Below are 13,522 nucleotides of genomic sequence, written 5' to 3' on the forward strand. Positions count from 1 at the left end.
TTTACTATTCCAACCAGGGCTCATGTGGGGAAATTAAAACTAATGTTGGCTCACTAAAATATGTGGATGAGATATCCAGCAGCGCAAAAATTTACTGCTTTTCTTAACTTTTCCAAGAGTGTAACTTTTTAGAAATGAAGAACAAGTCATCATGTTCATGGTGACGGGACAAATCCGTTCTTCATATACCTCGCAAACACCAAAAATTGAAGGTACACACAGAATTTACCTTTCTGTTTTTTGTCCCGGTCACTGAGGCACTCTCTCACCTCTCTGTCTGCCAATAGGTCAAGTTAATGCGTTCTCCCAGGTGTCACGTTTCTTTCAGTGCCGATCGGAGCAAATTAAAACTTGTGTCTACAGAAAAGTAATTCGACCCGGGAGTGAGTGCCGATTAAATCTATTTCCATTGCAGACAAAAGCCAATTGTTAGCGGGTGTAAGTGGCCAGAGGAGAATAAGCTATTGGCTGCTGAAGTGAGGGTGTCACAATTACTGTCAAATCAGTCCTTGAAGTCTACGAGCTGAGTAAATTACCTGTTGTGCTCAACAAGTAATTACCTTAAAATTCACAAACTGTTTTTTTTATATCATGAAGATGAAGAATATCAGCATCAATGAAGACACATCAAGGAAAATACAGCTTTAATATTGTTCTTCAAACTGAGTGTTTTCCTCACAGCTCTGACCCTCTCCTGCTACTTCTCCAGGTTCTGTCGCTCGGAGCCGACGTCCTGCCGGAGTACAAACTCCAGACATCCCGCATTGACAAGTTCACCATCCTCCACTACAGCCCCTTCAAAGCCGTGTGGGACTGGCTCATCCTGCTGCTGGTCATTTACACAGCAATCCTCACTCCCTACTCTGCAGCGTTCCTCCTCAACGACCAGGAGGAGCAGAAGAGGCGTCATTGCGGTTACTCCTGCAGCCCCCTCAACGTGGTGGACTTAATGGTGGACATAATGTTCATCATTGACATCCTAATCAACTTCAGGACCACTTACGTAAACGTGAACGAGGAGGTGGTCAGCCATCCAGCAAAGATAGCGATCCATTACTTTAAAGGCTGGTTCCTTATAGACATGGTGGCTGCAATCCCCTTTGACCTTCTTATCTTTGGCTCAGGATCGGATGAGGTATGTTATCTCTAATGCATATTTTTTTTTTTTCTCCCAGGGAGATTTACAGGTCATCACCCAGGCATGCTTGCACTGTTATCCATTGACTAAGTCCAGACTTGTGCCCCTGGGCCACTACTTACAGCCTGAATCGTCCAGTCTCGGCTCTGAAAGGATTACTTTAAATTGCATGTTGTAGTTTTTTTTTTAGTTTTTTTTGTTGTTGTTATTTTTCCTCTTTCCATTTTTTTTTTTTTTTTTGAATGGCCCTCATTCTAGAATACATTTACACGGATTAATGGCTTACCAAATGGCAATCAATGATGCATTTATGTGAGGAGCGGGCCAGCAGGGCTGTGTGCGCAGCTTACATGCAGATGTGAGATGGCCATTGGTAGGCCGGCTGCCAGGCGTCCTGGCTTGTTTGTTGGTAGGATATGTCCCCTCAGGATCTGGACCCACTTCAGTGCTTTATCGTGCTTTGTAGGCACTCCATTACACCAGAAAAGCCCCTGATTATAAACCATAATCATCTTCTCCGCCACTGCTGCTGCTGCAACTGCTGAGTCAGTTCAGTGAGTGACAGCAAATCAAAAAAGGAATGGACATTTGTTTCTCTCACAGGATTATAAAAAAAATTTTTTACAAGTAGTTATTTGGCTGTTTGTCACTCTGAACTTTAGTCCCATTTGATTAAGAAACGTACGTTAAAAAGCAGTCTGGTCTATAAATAGGCTGCCATATACTGCGATAACGTGGGGATACATCACTTCTATTAAAAGCGTTAAAGCTTGTTGTTCATAGTTTTCACGGTGAGCACACAAGGTCCCGCTCGAGTGCAGCCTCATTCAGAAAATAAAAGTAACCGAGACGGCAGCAGATGTTTTTTTCCTCAAGGTTAATTTAATTTAGCAGCCTAATAAGACGGTTTTAACCTACAAGCACTTAGGTATAAACCTTTTCATCGAGAGCATAGAGTATATTTGAAATCGTTTTCAATCAATGTCTGGCTGGTTTTAAAACAACTTGCCCAGAAAATTGAACATCTGTGAGAGGCATTATGTAAAATTGGCACCAAGCAGCGTTTTGTTTATGATAACAATGACAATTATAGATTATATTCCAACAAAAGAGGCATTTCAAGCTGTGTTGCTGTGAAAAGGAAGTTAAGTGCTTTGTCCTCACAGGAACCCCGAAACGATGTTCCCATTAGAGAGGAAGAGAGACGAGGGCTGTGCAGCAGTATTGCGTTATTACTTGGTCATGCAGATACACTTAAGACAGAATTTAACTGAGTGTAATGTGCTTGTCTAATATTCAGACATATATACCTTCAAACAGAATGCCGAAGCTGTCAGATAGATTTTATGCTAGCAGATTTGCAGGGCCTCTTTAGACATTAACTTCCATTTAAAGGTCATTCTGTAATTTTCAAGTCGATAAATGACCATGCTGATGGGGACGGTGGTTAGTGTTTCTTGGTGACGCAGAAGAAGCAACACAATCCCAGGGATCCAGTGTGCGAGTGTCTGTGTTCAGTGAGGATTTACCTGAGGGCTGCTGGTTTCCTCACTTCTGGGTTAATTTGCCATTAAGCAAAGCACTCTGGGGATGAATTATTTGCCTTTTCCTCAAGCGTTAAGAAAAGTAATTACTTGAGTTTGTCCTGATCTTTCACAGCTTTGATTTGCTGTTGACAAAGAGAACATGTCCGAGGCAACAGACAAGGTCGTCAATAATGAGAGTAGGATTGATCCATTGATCCAATCAGAGCGGGCAGGTAGCATTAGACCCCGCCTCCTGCAGCAGCTGCACTCACTGCTGAAGAAACACCTGTATTGTATTTATAAGAGGAAGAGACTGAGCCTTCATTTGTTTTCAGTAGCAACATCTGCAGCACGCTCTGATAACACGACTGAGTCTGTATTATTCTTGTACTGAACAAAATAGACAGAAGGCACAGTTAATGATGTAGTTGACCATGGGGTTATTATATATTATATTCCAATGAAAGTACTTACTTTTACTACAGTGAAGAGGTTAATGTAGTACTCTAGTGTCTATTTATTTGTACTTTTGCTTAAAGCTAGGGCTGGTAATCCTGGATAAGCTAGGAAGAGTAGGCTATATGATGAATACGTGCAATTGATACAACCCAACCCCTCCCAGGCCACTCCTCCTTGACTCCTGGCCATTGTCTCTGCATCAGCAGCTTATGTCTCCCCGGGTAAAGACTCTGGTCATGTGCAGTAACCGACTGAAATGACTGGTCCTTTGTATTACAGTCCTGCAAGAGCCCCAGACACTGGCTTTGTTTTTCTTTTTCAGACAACTTTATTTATTGATGGCTATTTGACTTCAACAAATAAGATAAGAAGTGTTTCAGGAACCACTTAACAACCCTATCTTTGAGAAATGTTTCAGGAATTATTCACTACTGCCAATAGTGTGATCATATCTATGTAATATAATACTGTAGATATACTGTTAGTTTGACATAACCTATTAACATGAAACAACTTGTATTACTTGAACTGCTTTTACTAATTAAATTCCCCACTGTACTTTTTATTCAGACCACCACTCTGATTGGCCTGTTGAAGACAGCCAGGCTCCTGCGATTGGTGCGTGTAGCCAGGAAGCTGGACCGCTACTCTGAGTACGGAGCTGCAGTCCTCATGTTGCTCATGTGCATCTTTGCGCTCATCGCCCATTGGCTGGCCTGTATATGGTACGCCATTGGCAACGTGGAGAAGCCCTACTTGGAGCACAAGATTGGCTGGCTGGACAATCTGGGCGTGTCCATAGGAAAGAGATACAACTACAGCGACCCCAGCTCTGGTCCGTCCATCAAGGACAAGTATGTCACAGCACTCTACTTCACCTTTAGCAGTCTGACCAGCGTGGGCTTTGGAAATGTTTCCCCGAACACCAACTCGGAGAAGATCTTTTCCATCTGCGTTATGCTGATTGGCTGTGAGTATGTTCTCTGTGCAAGGCTTAATTCTACTTTTATTTGCTGTAGCACTTGAAATAAATCCTGCCCACTAACATTCATTCAAGTTAACATTGTTTCTCTGTGAGTGGATGCAGTTAAAATGCAAAGCGGACCAGTAGATTTGAACTCACCTCATTTATTGATCCTGTGTTTCAGCTCTAATGTACGCCAGCATCTTCGGAAACGTCTCTGCCATCATCCAGAGGCTGTACTCAGGTACGGCTCGTTATCATGCTCAGATGTTGAGGGTCAAGGAGTTCATCCGCTTTCACCAGATTCCCAACCCGCTGAGACAGAGGCTGGAGGAGTACTTCCAACACTCATGGACCTACACCAACGGCATTGATATGAACACGGTAAATACAAATTATCCACACGTCTGCAGTATATGCCATTGTGACTGGGTAGCATGTACCACCATGCATTCTTAACGGTCATATTGCAATATTCTAAAAACTATTTTCTTTCCCTTGTCTGCTTTTCATCTGGATTAACTTCTCTTCATTGGTAAGAGCAGGAGGTAACTTTTTAATTTCTTGTCATTTTCATTCATTAATGATTCGCTATTGCTCTAGTCTAGTATAGTTCCATCCAATAGCAAAGAAGTCAAAACATGTGCACGATATAATATATTATACTTTCGATTTACTGATATTTGGAGACTGACTTCAACCTGAAATTGTATTTGTAATATTTTATCAGTAACAAATTTGCTGTATATTTAATTTTGTTTTCCAAATTAGATTCCCTAAAAATAAGCTTAAACATCATGTAAATAGACTGCAGATGCCATATTAGTAAGTGCACATTTTGATAAAACTCTTTCTCAATCACAAGTCAGTTCAAGAAATCACGTTTAAGGTTTTCAGCCAATAGCCCAAGATTTCCCAGAGTAATTCAAATTGAAGTAATACTCAAATTAATCATTATTTCCCAAGAATCAGCTTCTCTTCAATCACTGTGATTTTTTTTTGGTGAATTATTATACCGGGTATATTTTTTCTGTTTTTGAGCCATGTATAATACTCATACTGCAGATTTTAGCTTCAGGAACAATTTATCTATGGATCTAACCACTTTTGTAGTTTACAAGATAAATGTAATGCATTTATTTAATGTGGTTTATTAACAATCACAACAAATGTTGTTGGTTATGGTAATAGTTATGGTAAAGTACTAGAAAGTTTCCGATCCTTTAATGTATACCATATAACCAAGTATATACCCTAGTATTACCCTAGTATATGATCTATCTTGTGCGATAAAGCATGAAAGTCTTAGTTTAATAACTGGGGCTGCTTATCAAAAACAGCTTTTCTACATGAGCAGGCTACATAATAATAATGTCAGTGATATTATTTCCTTTAAGGTGGATGCATACATCAAAAGTCTGAATTGAATCCTTGACTCCTACAAATGAATGGATTCAGGGTATAAGAAAGGGGGTTTGTTGTTGCTTCCATCACAAGATACTCTTCCTCCGCACTCTGAATGTGTTGACAGTTGTGATGAAGAAAGAGACTAAGCCAGAACTCAGCATGCATTGTGTTGTGTGTTAGCTCCGAGGTGGTTATATAAATCCAAGTGGCAGTTATGTCACATACTAACATTCTATATGAAACCAACATGATATTAGCAGTTTCTTCATCTTGATTATTTGTTTAAATGTCTTAAATAAGAAACATACCGTAAGTCAATTTTTTTTTACTTTTGATCATTTCCTTATGGTTGAGTTTAGTTGTATTAAACAGTAAATGTACACGACTGTGTTTAATGTCTCTCTGACTCTGTAGTTTCATAAGATATCCTGCTGCTCTCTCATTAAAAGCACATCATTCCAACACATTTGCTGCCCACAGTGTCGATTGGGTTGCAAAACGATCTAAATCCATCTCTTTGGGGGAAAAAACGTCTTTGGTGTATTTCACTCAGGTATTCTCTCTGCGCCACAGGTGTTAAAAGGTTTTCCTGAGTGCCTGCAGGCAGATATCTGCCTTCACCTCAACAACAGTCTTCTTCAGGACTGCAAAGCGTTCGAGGGAGCCACCAAAGGCTGCTTGAGGGCCCTCGCCATGCGCTTCAAAACCACTCACGCCCCTCCTGGGGACACGCTGGTTCACAGTGGCGATGTGCTCACCGCGCTCTACTTCATGTCCCGAGGCTCCATCGAGATCCTGAAGGACGACATCGTGGTTGCCATCCTGGGTAAATACAATCCCTTGTTGGTTGCGTGTAAATGTCATGTTGACACCTCCGTCGTGATGAGGAGACACTGTGAAATTGTTAAATATAGATTAAGCACGATAAATTCTTCTTGATTTACCTTTTTTCATTGTCATCAGTATAATCAGTATCATGGATGCAGTGGCAGCCTCGCTTGCACTCTAAACCTCCACCATCCTATTAGAGGTGTGAACAACTGTAAATGTCGCAGTAAATGTCGCAGTTCTCGAGGCTGACTGTGCGTTGAATGTCAGCATCAAACCTGTAGAGACAAAGTAAAAACCCTTGTTACACTCTTGTCTGAGGGATATTAAAGTCATATCTCTTTTAGGTTTTACTTTAGGACGCTGGAGGTAAGGGTGTTAAGGGGCTTCAGCATCCCTACTGGTAAGAGGCTGTAACTGCAAGACAAAAACATTTTGGAATACCCTTTCATTTAATTCTATTACAGTAACATTTTGAGAGCAGCAAAGCAGAAGGCCTGTTATTTCGTGAGACCATTTCAAATTATATAAATATATATATTTTTTAATTTCATTTCACTGGTATTTTCTGTGAACCCTTTCTTATTCACAAACGTGAACGTGATAATGTTATAGACATGAAAGGATTTCAGTGATGGTAATACAGGGTTATATATTTCTCAAAAACATATCTGCTTCTATTAATTGCACTAAAATCAAGTTTGCTGCCTGTTGCAGAGTAAAAATTTGTCAAACTGGTTTTGAAATTAATCTTGCAGCAGCCGTGTATTTAACATGATGTTATTATATAGACATCCTCTCAGCACACCAGATTCTGATGGATTTCCAGTGTCCCTGCCCTATTGTGAATTCAGGGAACATGGTTTTGGACACATAGGACTTCATCTTCACAATCTCCGTGTGAAATCATGCTTCATACGGTGTCTGATAATTGTAAGAAAACACAAAATTACACCTTTAATACACATGTGGTATTCCAAAATTGATCAGATCACATAACAGAGTGAACTCTTTTGTTGTGAATCCTTTCTTCCAGCTGCTTAGCCGCACCATGTTCACATACTTTGACAAGAATAGCAAAGTGCACCTGCTGTTCCCCCCCTCGTTTCTGTCCTCTGGCAACAGGGCTGCTCATGTGACAAGTTTGAGACTCTGACATTTTTATTAAGTGGCTCCGTGAAAGGTTGTTTGGCAATTTCAAAGACCACGGTAAAATAACTGCTGCTTTTTTGACAGCACGTGGAAATGAGTTAAAGCTTTAAAAGAGAAATTATTGGAAAAATGGCAGTAAAAAACAACTGCCAGCTCTAAATTTATATTTTTTCTGTGTAATGTGGTAATAATGAATACTGAAGACTCATTACTCTTATTAGAATAATGAGTATTTATATTTTTCTTGACGGTGAACCACAACCAGGTGCTACAGGCCAAGCCCGGATTAAACCTGCCATTATTCATGAGATGAATGTTCTCCGAAGCTGCACCTGACAGAATGGGGTTTAAGCTTAGCAAAAGCTGCTGAATCACACAAAACCCATTATTAACAAACACACTGGAGAAGTCACCGATCTCATACAGAGAAGCCCATTTATACTTGATACTAATAGAATGTCCCATCAGCACCATTTTATTTGTATGTCAAGACCTGTACGTCGCTAAAGCTGCTTTCAGAAATACACCAAAGTCTGGATATTCTCCTGGAGTTATCCAGAAGGGCTGAATGTGAGAAGGCAAATGTCCGAGTCAGTTGCTCTGGATAATCTCCAGAGTTTATTTCTGCAAGCCCCTGAGTAGAAATGTCGAGAAAAATGTCAGAGAGAGCCAAAGTGAGAATACAGCAGGATGATGTCTGCAAAATGCACAGCTTATATGTGACGGACGCAAAACGGATGAAAGCAAAAAGACGACAAATAACTGAGCCATACACGTGATGCCAAAGAAGATGTCAACTTGGAAAGACAACAAGATCCGAGAGGTTTTGGCTACAAGGACTGACGCCAGACGCGGTACCACCCCTCGCCTTAATGTTCCAGAGGATTTTCCTGTTGTTAAAGCCTCTGGCCCGGAAAGGTCTTTTATCATATACCAAACATCCCCAGTTTTTAACTTAACATGGCGGTGGTCCAAGCTCGGATGTCGGTACACCGACATCCGAGCTAATGACAATCTAAATCCTCGTGGTGAGATTTGCTTGTGGAAAGAGATACACCACTGTGTGTGAGGTTGTCCTCTGCGGTAGAAAGGTGTCCGGTGCGTGCTGTGAAAGGCACACTGGCCGCCAACATATCATATCCCTTTCACCTGAACCCCCGCTTACAGTGTTGGCATTTCAGTGAACCCAGGGAGGCCTAATAAAGAGGACAGCTGCAAATAGGATGCTTGTTTCAGCAGTTTATAGTTTGAAAACCAGATTTAATGATTTCGAGGGATATTTCCGGAGTACTGGCTTCACTATGTGAGAGACATTATTATCAACACGAGGCGCTCCCTTTGAAGTGCACAAGTAAAGTGTGTCAGTCACAATCAAACCCTCCTTTCCCTCTCACATCAAACCTGTTAGTGGCTATTTCTCGGCATTAAAGATGGATCAAAGATGGGTAGACAACTGATGCACGGGGCCTTGGGAGAATATCCACACAGAGGGGAGAGACTGTTTGATTTTCATTAGCCACAAAAACAAACACGTCTGCTGCCCTTTGGTGAGAGCCTGAGGAATTGATGCCTCCCTGTAGAAAACACAAAACAGATTCCTCTCTCCCTGATACGCCCGACTTATTATAAAAGTCATTTCAGGTAAAACTGACGTCCATCCCAATTCCCAGTGAACCTCTGAGAAGATTTATTATCTGTGTGTGTGTCACCTCCAGGGAAAAATGACATCTTTGGAGAAATGATCCATCTGTTGGCCAAACCTGGGAAGTCCAGCTCTGACGTGCGAGCTCTAAGCTACTGTGACCTGAGCACCATTCAGAGAGAGGATCTGCTGGAGGTGCTGGACATGTACCCGGAGTTCGCCGACTGCTTCCTGAACAACCTGGAGCTGACCTTTAACCTCAGAGACGAGGCTGTCCAGGTAGATCACGCTACGCTGACGTTATCAAATCATCAAATCCAATTGCATTTGTACCAGTGCAGTGCCATCGCTAAACATTCCCATTTGTGATGGGCTGTTTGCTTGGCCTGTGGTATAAATGCTCCAGAGCTATTTCAGAAATTGAATAAAAATAAAAAAGATTTTACAGTCAATGTTTTGCATAAAATTTAAATTGATTTAGATTTTTTAATCTAGCTGTGTGTGGCTTGTGTGTAAATTGGAATTATTTATTCAATGCTGTCCATTTTTCATACATTGCAAATAGGCTATTTCTATCTGTTCAGCACTCAGGTTTGTTATGCATCGACCCAATCTTCAGACCCAAGTTCACAAATCTTCAAAATAAAAGCTCTGTAATTCAGCTCAATACAAAGCATTGCAGCACAATTTGCCTCATAGGGCAATAACAAATCTGTACAAGGATGTGACATCCTCTCTCCTTAAGCCTCGACTAGAGGGAGGAAAACCTTTTAACAGGCTAAACAAACACAGAAACCTTTGAGAGAGTCTCAAGTGAGGGATTTATCTCCCAGGGTGGACAGACGTAGGACAGATGTGGCCTTTAACGCGCCTGTCAACAAAATAACAATATTTACAACATTAATGAGAAAAGACAGTGTCCAACATGAAAGGAGAGCTTTATCAATTTTTAAACTACTGAAATGTTAAGAGAACCATGTCTTCAGTTGGTGTTTTGAACATTTTAACATTGACATTGTTAGGACCACGAACATTCATTTTATTACTTCATTCATCCTCCAGCAGTTTGAGATTAACAGCTGTATTAACTAATAGATGCAAACTTCCCCCGATTGTGTAGGCTTCAGTTTCCCAAGACTGTGAGTCAGATGGCGAGGGCAATAAAAGCATTAAGAGAAGAATCTCCTTCACACCAGATCTCTCCACAGGTAAGAAGAAGCTCACCTGCTTCAGCTCGCTGGTTGTAGATTTGTTCTTTATTATTTTCCACTGACTCCCCCTTGCAGAGAACATCTGCTCTCTGTGGAATAGCGCACAGTGTTATTGTGCTAACTCCTACTAATTGCCATTCTACAGGGGAAAGCAAGGAAGTGGTTAAGGACGTGGGAGGAGAGAGGGAGTCCAACTCGTGCCTAAAGAGTTGCTCAGGAGTCCTGCGTCCCTCCTCACCCAATCCCCCAGTCCTGGACACAGAGCTGATTGTCAGAGACAGCCGGGGGAGAAATGCATCCTTTGAAGGTAAAGATCTTCTTTTTACTAATGAGCTATAATTATTTATAGTTAATGAGTGTTGTTACACTTTCCTGGGAGGTACATGGTATAAAGCAAATTATTCAAGGAAGGGCAAAATGTCTTTATTGCTGCAAAGGAAATCTCTATAAAACAGATTCTGTATATTCACATGCAGAGGTGAGGGCCACGATTTTCTGGTCAGAAGCCCTCCTGTTTGTGTTTCTAGTTAGACCAATCATTTGTGAGCAGGCTTTGGTTGCCCACATCCAGGGTAAGCAGAAGAGGAAGAACAACTTGAACAAAATGCGTTGACTATCTGCTTTTTAATTTGACTGTCTTCTAATGCAGATAGGTTTTCGTTGAGAATAGCCGAAAACACTTAAGTTGTGTTAAGCTGTTTGATTTTTTGGTGAAGAAAGGATCCACTTCCTTTCTTACTTTCTTCCTTCTTCTTCTTCTTCTTCTTCTTCTTAAACCTTCTTCTTCTTAAACCTGCATTGCAGAACTTTATTAATTGTACAAACAACGAACTCCATTGAGGTTTGTACTAGCAGCGATAGCTTTCTTTTTTTAGACTGTTTTCCTTCCTGTGAACACGGAGTTTCTGTTTTATCTGGAGCTTCAGAAAATGTTCTTGGACGCTAACTGGGCTTTTCTGCATTCAACATACACCCATTACCTGTAGCATAACCCATCAGCATCACATGAGTGGCTCTCCTCTTCAGCTCTGGCCATCCAATCATTGCTGGTGGACATAAAGGGAATTGCTACAAGCTTTCAAACTGGTTTACTGTGAAACACAGAGATTTACTTGGCACTAATACACTTAGATAAGTATTGTGTGAACTCCTTTGGTGACAGACCTTTATTTATATAGGAAAGTCCTGCACTCCAGCCTTAAGAATTGCTAGGTTATAGCAGCGTTATAGCACTCACATTACAAAGAAATGTTTGCTTGCATTTATTTCATCAGTCAATGTAGTTATAACATTGAAATTAATAAGAAGGCTGCTTTTTCAAGTGCTTCTGTTGGTCTGGACCCAGAACTTGCAGCAGCTCCGGGCTCCACAGTGCTGAGGCATTAGCCCATTCCCCAGAGCGGAATCAAAACAATTGCTTGATATAATCATTATCCAACTTTTGTGCAAAGCCAAGAAAAGCTGAACAAAACAAGCTTCACAAAATCATATTTTGTTTCATTGCATTGTTACTGCCATGGATAGCTTCTTTTTATTTCTCTGATGTCTTTGTGTCCCCACCCATGCAAATCAACAAGAGCCAATCCACTGACCTATTTTTCTCCAATACAGACATGACTATGACACAGGCAAACATTTACAAGAGATACGAGTCCATTATGTTTTAATATATCAGTTTCAGATGTGTAGCATTCGTCCCTCTACAAGAGGGCTGAGCTTTAAAGACACGTGATATTGTGCAGTATGATTCATAGTGATGAGCAGCTTTAGTTTCTTCAGTAAAACAAATGACAGAGAGTGCTCTGTTTTTTTAATCTCCATGGATCTTAAATATACGGTGGCCCTGAAGTGCAAATCAAAAAAACACAACAAATCACAAAACACAACAGCAAATAAGAGAACACAACATCATTAACTTCGAACACAACAAAAAGGTACTATCAACACTCAAAAAATATATTATGCCTAAAACGTTGCCTTTATGTATTTCAATTACATATTAATTTTCCCATGAGACAGAAAGTTCAATGTAAAAGGTCACATTTAATTAAGTGTTTTGGATTTGTTCACATTAGCTCATCGTGATAGAAAACACTTAATTAAATTTGACCTTTTGCATTGAACTTCTGTAATAAGGTTACATGGAAATTTGATATATAATTGAAAAACATATTGTCAACGTTTTAGGCATAATTACTTTTGAGTGAACGGTCTTCATTGATTGGACGAACGCACTGTCCAAATTGTTGTTTTCTTGATTAACACTGTGTTTCCTTATTTGATGTTTTTGCTTTTTCATTGGCGATTTTATTTTCTTAATTGCCGTTGTGCTTTGTGATTCATTGTAGTACTTTGTACTTTAGGGGCCACCGTAAAAAAAAAATACACCACAATAACTGCAAAAATGTGTCCACTTTCCATAAGTGCACATCCGATTAGTAAACCACAGGGTTGTTGTAGGGACATCGCGTTTCCTTTGAAAAGACTCAGTACACAACTAGTATGAAAACACACAGTTGGGGAAACTGTGCGTGTCAGACTGAGGCTGTTGTTCAGTTCTCCGTCTCCATGTAATGGGAAAGGTAAGTGCTGACCAGCGTGAAGGCCCAGAGAGCAGCCGACAAGGATGCTCATATCTGTACGGCTCTTCATGGTCGTACAAAAACTCTGGTGCAGACTGCCGCACAAGATAGTGTAATCACAGACCTAACCATCTGTCTGTTTAAAATCACAAAAGAGGCTCAACCCATATCACTGGACAACCAGCTGAATACCACCAGGTGCCCGGCAGAGATAACAACAGGGTTAGTTTGCCACTGGAAAACATTGCATGGACAATTCTCCCCCAGTGCCAGGGCTTGATGAATTACAACAAAGGAGCCACATGCAGCTCTCCTGTATATAGATTAATTACATCCTATTCTCGTGTGTTGTTTTTTCAGTTTTTTTATTCAACGATGACGTTGTTTCCGACCCACATGTGAGGATCTAATGCGTGTGTGTGTTGGTTTGGCTGTTTCCAGATCTCCGCTGTGATAAATGGGCCTGTAAGAAGCCTGTAGACTACCTGGATGAGTCAGCACAGTTCCAGGACCTGAGAGAGGATGATAATTCTGCCAGCGAAATCACCTACGGAGAGGTGGACCAGCGCCTGGGTCAATTGCAGGAGCACTTAAACAGGTACCTATTTTTAGA

The 13,522-nt window shown here is 40.8% G+C and overlaps 1 protein-coding gene across 1 annotated transcript in view; it reads left to right on the forward strand.

Moving 5' to 3' along the window:
* Positions 1-13,522, forward strand: part of LOC133021713 (potassium voltage-gated channel subfamily H member 7-like) — a 34,861-nt gene that overhangs the window by 16,467 nt on the left and 4,872 nt on the right. The window contains exons 6-14 of the mRNA XM_061088676.1: positions 710-1,135; positions 3,694-4,093; positions 4,272-4,471; positions 4,633-4,635; positions 6,068-6,320; positions 9,190-9,395; positions 10,237-10,343; positions 10,468-10,634; positions 13,351-13,507. Of these exons, the coding sequence (XP_060944659.1) occupies positions 710-1,135; positions 3,694-4,093; positions 4,272-4,471; positions 4,633-4,635; positions 6,068-6,320; positions 9,190-9,395; positions 10,237-10,343; positions 10,468-10,634; positions 13,351-13,507 (1,919 nt within the window). The remainder of the gene's footprint in view (positions 1-709; positions 1,136-3,693; positions 4,094-4,271; positions 4,472-4,632; positions 4,636-6,067; positions 6,321-9,189; positions 9,396-10,236; positions 10,344-10,467; positions 10,635-13,350; positions 13,508-13,522) is intronic.

This window comes from Limanda limanda, chromosome 16 (assembly GCF_963576545.1).
Source record: "Limanda limanda chromosome 16, fLimLim1.1, whole genome shotgun sequence".
NCBI classification, from domain to species: domain Eukaryota; kingdom Metazoa; phylum Chordata; class Actinopteri; order Pleuronectiformes; family Pleuronectidae; genus Limanda; species Limanda limanda.